General features: G+C 32.8%; 1 protein-coding gene across 1 annotated transcript; it reads left to right on the top strand.

Moving 5' to 3' along the window:
- The first annotated feature begins 4,100 nt into the window (after positions 1-4,100).
- On the top strand, positions 4,101-8,366 carry LOC125870054 (stem-specific protein TSJT1). Its single transcript, XM_049550423.1, has 5 exons — positions 4,101-4,421; positions 6,403-6,643; positions 6,747-6,867; positions 7,040-7,149; positions 8,062-8,366. Exons 1-5 carry the CDS (start codon positions 4,219-4,221, stop codon positions 8,095-8,097), a joined length of 711 nt encoding a protein of 236 aa, XP_049406380.1. The 5' UTR covers positions 4,101-4,218; the 3' UTR covers positions 8,098-8,366.
- Positions 8,367-10,173: the final 1,807 nt, after the last annotated feature.

Raw genomic sequence — 10,173 nt, 5'->3', positions numbered from 1 at the left:
AAATAAGTCAGAAATCAAAAGTAGGTCTCCCCCTACTTTTTATTTTTTGACTTAAAAGTCATTTCAGATTGACTTTTTATTTTTAACTTAAAAGCTACTTTTTTAAGTCAATCCAATCCAAACGGAATCTATATATGCATAGAGGCGAAGATATCTTTTTTAATATATTCTAGAAAACAACCCCTAATTAGGGGATTGAGACAGACTTAAGGTAGGAGATATATAGATGTGTGTGATTCGGTAATAAAGCATAAAATATCGATCCATATATTCTTGCAAGTTGTAATTTTGTTCCTTGATTCATGTTCAAGATTATACTAGATATTTTCACCTTTCCACAAATATAGGAGCTTTATCTACATCTCATAGAGTATCAAAACAATATGCCACATGACATTTAATTTTAACTAGGTGTTGTAACTTGTAAATGGATGAATTGAGTTAAATTCGAACGGATCAAATTTAGTCGAAATAATTATGAAGTCAAAACTTAATTTATTTAAAATTTACTTGGATCAAGATGAGTTAAGCAATAAATCAGAACTCAATACATTGAATTTCATTCATTAATGTTTCACCACTTTGTAAAAACATCATAATTATTACGGTCAACGTAATATGTTGATTATTCTTTGAACGAAGGACCTAATTTACGTGGTACATTCCTTTAGGGTTCTAGTTTATATGCAACTATGGACTTTTAACTTCTTTTCCCTGTCCACATTTACACACTTTGAGAACAATGTTTTTAAAAAAATTACTTTACTTGTTTGGATTGGATTACATTTTGATTCGGTATGATCCGATTATTCTGATGAATTATTTTGAGGTCAATTCATTTGGTCAACTCAACAAACGGTCATGATTCAATACGTAAAAAAACTATATGAATTAGGCGGGTTAAAATTGACTTTGTCATCCCTAATTTGATTCGAGAAACAATTAAAAGCTCATACACCTTTATTTGAGTTTGTTTGTGACGTTAACTCAATTTTATTTTTGGTTTTAAAAAAATTGACCCATTTTTTTAATTAAATCAAACAAATTAATACATATTTAAAATATAATTTAACATTGAATGCTTTTCTTTTAAATCGATCCAATCCATGAAAATAACTTTTTTACCTCACAAAAATAAAATTAAAATCTGTGTGAATTCTGCACTTATAAAATCTTAATGTGTGTATTGTTATAATGTGTAGTACTCTAGATTCAATCTTAAAAAACAAAGGCTATCCACTGATAAAGTTAGAATGAAATGATAGGCAATGTTCCGGGTTCAAACAGTTGCAAAAAGTTCTGGTGATTTTATTCTGTCTATATTATAGGTTTAAAAAGGCAAAGTTACTTAGATGCATATATAAATATAAATATTACCGGTGGAATAACAATAACATAAAAATATTCAGGCAAAAATATTTTCACACATATATGGGATACCTTATGTCAGAATCTTTAGTAGTCCCTCCGTCCCATTTAGCAAACATATAATAATATAAAGCTCGAAAATTATAATTTCGATAATTGCATTTTATAACTATAGTTCTATTTGCAATGGAAGTTGCGATTTGTATATTTCTACCAGTTGATAAATTGCATTTACAAATATACAAATATGATAAGTATATAAAAAATTTGTATTTATACATTTAGGAATTTTTCAGAACTCCGTTTCCGTTTGTATATTTCGTTTGCCAATATAGAAACATGATAATTTGTTATGAATTTTTCATATGTTATATACAAATAGATAGGGTCATCATGTACAAAAATTTGGATTTATACAATAAAAAACTGAATTATATAAATTATGGATTCTTACAAATCATACAAATTTATACAAATCACATGAATAGCAAGAATTGGGGTAACTATAGCTGCAAATTACAATTTTCTTAAACTGTAGCTATAGTACCTAATAAAGGCTAAATGTTTGTTATTTTGCATAATTTTCCCTTTTATATATGTTAGTTTGACTTGGTACGAAGTTTATGAATGAAAAAAACTTTTAAATTTTTTTTATCTAAATAAGTGACAAATACTTGTATGGTTATAAATTATTTCGTTAAGGATAAAATTGACATTTTAAAGTTAAATTATTATTACTTGATACAGAAATATCAATTTTTTTAGGGAAAATACATAAAAAAAACCCTGAACTTGGCACGAAAACTTACTTTAGTACTTCAACTACACAGGTATTTATATACCCCCCTAATCTCATTTAAAGTGAATAAATATCCCCCTTAATGCTGACGTGGCATAAAGAAAATAGTCAAGCGCGTCTTACTTTTTGATTAAAAAATTGGTCCCACTAATATATGTATTATTTAATTAAAAAAGAAAAAAAAAATCACCCTCCCGGCCACCCCTACTTTCATCTTCTCCAAACCCACCCACCCCCAATCCCCTTTTTCTTCTTCTGCAAAACCCCCCAGCTCTTTTCACTTATTTTGAACCCCTTATCTCGCCCCCTTTCTCCTTCTTCGAACACTCCATTGTACCCTACCTCACCTGCATCTTAATCTTCATCTTTTTTTTTTTTGTTTTCAGATCTACTAAAGAGAGAAAAATCATTAAACTTCGTTCCGATCAAACTTGAGATTTCTGTCAAACAAAAGAAAATTTCATTAACACATTTTTATGATTTCAAAAATTATGATTGTTGTATGTCATGAAAAATAAGGGTTTTTGAAGATGGAATATTGGAAAGGATTGTTTTTCTTTTTTACTAAAGGGTCGAATTCATCTATATTTTCAGTTGATTTATTTGTCCTCAAATATCAAAGAGAGCAATAAATCGGTAAAAAATTCAATGTAGGTCCATATTTGTTGCAATCTCACATCAATGGATATTGATAGAAAATGTATGAGAATTTTCTCAAAAGAAATTGGTGAAATTGTTAGAAGATATTGAGGTTGAAAATAGAGAAGTCATTAGTGAAAATTAATGATAATCAAGCAAGAACTGAGAAAACACTAATGGAGATGGAAGGTAGTGTATCCATTGGAGAGAGAAGGGAAAAAAAATTAAATTTTAAAAATTGATTTCTGACATAGGAGAGAGAAGAAGAAAGGGAAGGAAAAAAAAACAAATTTTTAAAACTGATTTTCAACACGATTTTGACGTGGCAATGATGTGGCGNGTCGAATTCATCTACATTTTCAGTTGATTTATTTGTCCTCAAATATCAAAGAGAGCAATAAATCGGTAAAAAATTCAATGTAGGTCCATATTTGTTGCAATCTCACATCAATGGATATTGATAGAAAATGTATGAGAATTTTCTCAAAAGAAATTGGTGAAATTGTTAGAAGATATTGATGTTGAAAATAGAGAAGTCATTAGTGAAAATTAATGATAATCAAACAAGAACTGAGAAAACACTAATGGAGATGGAAGGTAGTGCATCCATTGGAGAGAGAAGGGAGAAAAAAATTAAATTTTAAAAATTGATTTCTGACATGGGAGAGAGAAGAAGAAGGGAAGGAAAAAAAAAATTTAAAACTGATTTCCAACACGGTTCTAACGTGGCAATGATGTGGCGTTGATATGGCAATGACTTGGCGCGTGTGTAATATACTTGCTATTGTGAGATTGGTTTTGTATTCTTAGGGTGGTATTTATTCACTTTAAATGAGATTAGGGAGTATATAAACACCCGTGTAGTTGAAATACTAAAGTAAATTTTCGTGCCAAATTCAGGGGGGATTTTTATGTATTTTTCCATTTTTTTAAAGTAACTACAAAGAAAGGGGGACAAAGAATTATTATTTATTTATTAAGCAATAAATATCATCACTGTGGACGTGGCAGAATCTGCTTTACATCCATAACAGCTACTATGATGGACGCGAATCCACCATATCTTATCCCTCTTTCCTTCGCTTTCATCTCCATTACTTGCCACGTCAGCACATACATCCAAATTAGAGTTCCCTTGGGACCCACACAAGGGTTATTCCCTACAGAAATCATCGCCTCTTTTACGGGTCCCATTCCACGTATTATCTCATTATCAATTTACTCAATTACCCCCAATATCACTTTAAATAACCAAACTATCGTCAGGATCTTCTTTATAAATTTCTCCCCCTCTCTTCATTACCATCTCGTGTTTTATCTTCTAATTCTCAATTTAACACACTTCTAGAGAGAAATAGAGTGATTCTGTAGTTTTTCTTCTCTTTTGTGGTCTATTTTTGGTTTTTTGGAAAATGTTGGGTGTTTTTAGCAGTTCCATTGTTTCTCCGCCCGAAGAGCTCGTCGCCGCCGGTAGCCGGACTCCTTCACCTAAGATCACGTCGGATGCTCTGGTGAACCGGTTTGTTCAAAGAAATTCATCGGCGATTTCTATGCAGATCGGCGATTTTGTCCAACTCGCTTACTCTCACTCCAACGAGTCTGCTGTACTCCCCAGGTACAGCAACTAAGAACTTAAAGAAATGATGTAACTGATTTATGAACTTAATTTTAGCTGCGTTTTAAGTTTAATTTCTAAATTGAAAAGTTGAACAGAAATTTGGTGAGGTAAAATTTCAGCTCTGGTAAAGTGATCTGAAACGTTGTTTATCTTGTGGATATGTAATTGACGGTTCAGATTATTGCACGATTTGATGGATGTGACATCATGGCATAGGAATATCATGCATGATGCATGAATTTCCTAATTCATTATAATCGTAAATTCATCCACTAAATAGAGTTATATTGCTCTGCTTTTCGTTTTGATTATTCGAAAACTTCACTCAAGCCAAATTAACGAGTTTCATGTTTGGTTAATCTAAGTCCTGACCTTTAATCTGTATATGAGTAATATTAAAATAAAAATGATAAAGCTAATACGATCTCATACACCGACTATTTTAATTAATTTGAATAATATCACTTTTCCAGAAAAACCGAATACAGTATACTTTTAACAATCCAAACAATTTTTTTTAGCAAAGTGAGTCGTCAATTTGAAGTCAAATGGGAAAACTGGTTGTCCTCTTTTGGATGAATCCAACAGATGAGAGAAGCAAAATAAACGGTTATTATTGCACAATAGTGGTATTATTACTATTATTATTAATCCTAAACTTTGTAGGTTGTTCTCGAAGTTCCTTTGGAGCTCATCTAGGTTTTAGATCCATAGGCGTAGTCATATAGCACAAACGTCAATAATTAACATCGAGGGAAGATTTTTCCAACATCAAGCTCAAAGCTTATAACTTTGGGCCAACTGGTTAAAATTGTAATGGGGAAAACTGACACGTGTGGTATGAAACTTGGCCGAATAAGTTCGCTAGGATGGTGCTCAGATCAACACAAGAAGTAAAAAGCCCTATGCCCCCTGATCATGCCTCGAAGAAGGAGTATGGGGAGATATAATATTTGAGTATACTAGTTTATTAGTGATATATTAGAATAATAATAATTTATCAGTTCAAGAACTTGCTGTTGGACACTGAATCCATCTATAGTTATGCTGCCTTGACAAGAGGCTCTTTTTATTCCTCCAGTTAATTTTTTTTTTTTTTTTTTTTTTTTTTTTTTTGTGATTGGGGTGGGAGGGGTATTTTTCTATTCCTCTACTACCAATAAAACACTAGAATTAGCTATGAGCTTTGTCGTTATTCCTGTTGCTATTTTGTTCGTAGCTAACCAAAATCTGTGACTAATTCGTTGCTAAGTAGGATTAGCGATGAATTTTGTTGTTTAGCTACAAAATTTGTCTATCACTAAATTCAGTTTTTTTAGTAGTTAGTTTATTTTTGTTTCTCCTTTCTTCTGTGGTTGGGAAGGGCTTGCTGATTTAGGTCCCTCCCCTCTTTCCACAACCAAATTGGTCAGTTGGATAGGAAAAATCTTTGGAAAAGAGTAGTGGACCAGTAGTTGGAAAATGCTAGTCAATGTTCTGCTTATATAAAAATGAACTGGATTGTTGGCAATAAGTTAGGAATTGACTAGCACGAGAAGTTGTAAGGTTTTTTAAGAAGCAAATTGTAGAACACTTGTTGGTTGAATTTATCCTCTATAAGTGCCTTCAACAATTGCTGCAGGGGAGTGGATCTGGGTAGTTGGAGACTTTAAAATCTATTTACTATAATTAATACTGCTTGCTTTCTCTGTACGGTGGTTCCTTTGGTGATTAAGCAAGTTTCCTAGCTAGTTGTTAATTGAAAGGGAAGCCTTTTATCGGTATTTATTATTTTAATCACCCCTGAGTATGAAAAGTTTGCTTATTCCTACCACTTGAAATTAAAGAAGTTCGTATGCAGAGTCGTTTTATTTATCCCTTGATAAGGATCATATTTGAGTTACAACTGTAAACTTGTTTTGATAATAATAGATTCTGTAGCGTAGATTTTGTGTTAAAAGTATCGACTTGTAGGATTAACTTCTTGGGGAAATGGCAGGTCATTTGCTGTTAAGGATGACATATTTTGCTTGTTTGAGGGATCACTTGACAACTTAGGGAGTCTGAGGCAACAATATGGCCTTGCCAAGTCTGCAAATGAGGTGTTGCTGGTGATTGAAGCATACAAGGCACTTCGTGACAGAGCACCTTACCCTCCAAATCATGTTGTTGGTCACCTTGAAGGCAATTTTGCTTTCATTGTTTTTGACAAGTCTACTTCCACCTTGTTTGTAGCTACCGTAAGTAATTTTTACCTACCTAAATTGCCTTGTTGTTGGAGTGGTTGAATTTCGATCCTTAGTTTCTTACCTATAATATTATATACTGGATTCTTGTAAACAGGATCAAGTTGGTAAGGTACCCCTCTACTGGGGAATCACTGCTGATGGGTATGTGGCCTTTGCCAATGATGCTGATTTGCTTAAAGGTGCTTGTGGCAAGTCACTTGCTTCTTTTCCTCAAGGTAGGTTTGACAAATTACTCTCCCTTTGGTGATCTGGTTTATCTAGTGGGATAACTATTGAAGTAATTATGACCAAATTAACATGTATGTAAATAAATAATTCAGAAAGTGACATTCACTGTCCAACCAGAACACTAACAAATAATTCAACATCTTTTGTTTTCTTTTTCAGGGTGTTTCTACTCTACAACAGTTGGTGGACTGAGAAGCTATGAGAACCCCAAAAACAAGATCACCGCCGTTCCTGCTACTGAGGAAGAAATATGGGGCGCTAAGTTTATGGTAAGTGATGTTTCAATAGCTTATCGACCTAATAAAACTGTTCAAATAAACAACCTTATTAGAACTTGATGTGATGACCTTAAAGAGAGACAACCAGACCTGTAAATTCTTCCTAAAAATTTTCAGTCTCCCTCATTCCACGCAATCTGATGCAAATTTTCAACATGATCAATAAGTTGGCATAACGGCAACGTTGGCATCACTACCATCCATGGTGGATATATATTGATTTTTGGCCATAAATTTAGTGTTTATCAAAAAACTAAAAATAATTTTAAAGTATTGAATTATTTCACAGTATGCTGAGGACAACCACATTTGATATTGAATGGACTTATTCGTCAACGATCATCACTAATGTAAAGCAAGTGTCTGTATCACGTTAATGAGTTTCCATCTCTCACTCAATGCACCTGCCTATTGAGTGGCTTAATTTTGTCAAATAAAACACAAACCTTTAGGAAGTGGACCCTTATGTGATGCAACTTGATAAGATAAAACTTTTACTATATCTTTACTTGAGAAATATCAGAGCAAGTAAATTCAGATTGAGACATTTAACATCAATTATAGTACTAGCTTTTTTACTGGTCCCAACTTGTAACATCTACCTATCCGTGAATAAAGTTGTTCATCTTTCTTTGCTATACACGCCCGCCCTAGCATGTAGTGGTTGTATATGAATACAATTCAATTTAGTGGTAGATATTCACATAGAACCACATATGAAATCGATGGTGGCAGATAGCGTATCTCGATTTGAACTATGCATATAAAACGTCAAATTTTTTCATCCAAAATGCGTATATTTGTACGTATTTACATTAAATCATCACACGCATGATCATTTCCGAACTACATGTTCTTGTATTCACTGGTGCTGATGTTAACGGCCTACTGATGAAATTTCAGGTGGAAGGTTCAGCTGCTGTTGCAGCCACTGAATAGAAGATTTCGGTTTTCCTCTTTGAGCTCTGAGCCGTGAGTATTAGTGGGGGAGCCATGTAAATAAAGTGAACGACTACTGTTTTCTCTTCCTAGTAATTCTTAAGTTCTACTTTTGTGCTGCTTAGGGTAGAGTTAGGTTGAAAGTATGATGTTTGGTTTCTTCTAAGGTATTTTAACTACTAAAATCAATGTACACCTTTCTTTCAGCTCAATAATGTTTGTAATAGTATGTAAATGAACAATGAAGAACCTGTTCATGCAATTTCTTTCTTTACTCACCCTTGATTGCAATTTCCAACAAATTCGAAAATGTGCGATTATATTAAAATTTCTTACCCAAAATAACCAACTATTATATATATTACAAAAAAATGGCCATTCGGTCTTTACTATTACACGCAAAGGGCAGACAAGCAGCTCCTTGTTTTATTGTTAAATTGGCAATTCATGAATATCTTCAACCTATTCATATCTGAAGTCTCTACAAGTGTACTCCCTTTTGATTCATGATTGTTACCTACTTCTATACTCTAATAGTAGTACAATCTATAAACTTCTATTATTATATAACTAATCATCTTTTCTTACAAGTTTTTTTTAAAGATCTTAGAATTCATTTTGTTTCGAATTTCAAATTTAGACGTGTCGCCGGTGCGATTCGTTTTGAGTAAATAAAATATCAAAATTTAAAATATTGAGAGGAACTCATATCTAGATTTGGGAATGTCTTAGAGGAGATTTGAGTTGGTTGGAACTGGGGAAAAAATTGATTTGAAATGTATAAATAATGTATATACATCTCCTATATATAGTTAGTTATACATCATCTATATATAAGTATACACTATTTATATATATATATATATATATATATATATATATAGTCTTGGGTGCAGCTGGTAAAGACGTCGGTTTAACAACAAAATTAAGTACCCAATATCACACAATTTTTATTAGGAGAATAATTTTATGTGGTTTAAATTTGAGTGAGTAGTATATGGTGATAGAATAATAGCAATAACAATTGTGTTTGCTAGCTCATTTCAGTCATCAAGATAGTTATATTTTTTGTATATTTTAATTTATGTATGTATGAACTAAAAATTGAAACACGCGAACTATAATAACCAGTCCAGTCGTTATGGGCGGTTAGAGCCATAGTACTTACTTTAGTTAGAGTTGTGAGTTTAGCTTATAAGAACTCAAAAATAGGGAGAGTTTAAAAAATAGCATCTCATGTTTAATCTTGATGAGGCACTTACTCTGTTTTCCCCTACTTAAGGGGGCCTTCGCTGCAGCGATGTGAGTTTTGTTGTAGTAGATCAGCGTAGCGGACATGGACTAGTAGGGCGGGGCTAGGATACTTGGCCTTGCCACAACGAGGCAGTTTTCGTCGCTATAGCGAAGGGGTGATTGCTGCAGCGGATTATGATAATTTAAGTTAGTTTATTTTAAGGGGAACTTTCGCATATAGCCACTCAAAAATAGCTTAATTACGCTCCATAGTTATAGTTTGCTAATTACGATACTTAGCTACAGGTTATAGGGAGGAGAGTGGCGAACGAGATTGGGAGAGAGGGCTGATGTGAATTGTATATGTATATCGGTTAGATAATTGTATATATGTAACTGGTATACATATGTATTTGTATATCTGGCGAACGAGATTGGGAGAGGGAAGAGAGAGGGCAATAATTTGTATAATTCGCCGGTACTTTGTATAATTGAGTAATATAAAGTTTGAAATTATACAAATATAATAAAACTCGAAATAACGAATTGATACAAACATAAACATATGAACTTTAAATAGTTATACAAATTACATTATATAAATTATATTATACAAAATCTGAAAATTACACGTTTATACAAACTCGAAGTCATTCCACGTAATTAATGGTTAATGTTAGTCGCGAGTGGTAATTATAGCGCTCAAGCAGTCATTGACCATTTTAAAAATCTTTTCGCTCGCAATGATATTGATACCAACAATAATCTCCTGAACCACTTAAACAGATTGGTCACAGAGGATGATAATGAATTGTTAAGAGGCTATCCCGACTGAGGATGAGG

This window comes from Solanum stenotomum, chromosome 1, assembly GCF_019186545.1.
Source record: "Solanum stenotomum isolate F172 chromosome 1, ASM1918654v1, whole genome shotgun sequence".
Classification (NCBI taxonomy): domain Eukaryota; kingdom Viridiplantae; phylum Streptophyta; class Magnoliopsida; order Solanales; family Solanaceae; genus Solanum; species Solanum stenotomum.
This window is presented reverse-complemented; position numbering and strand designations above follow the sequence as displayed.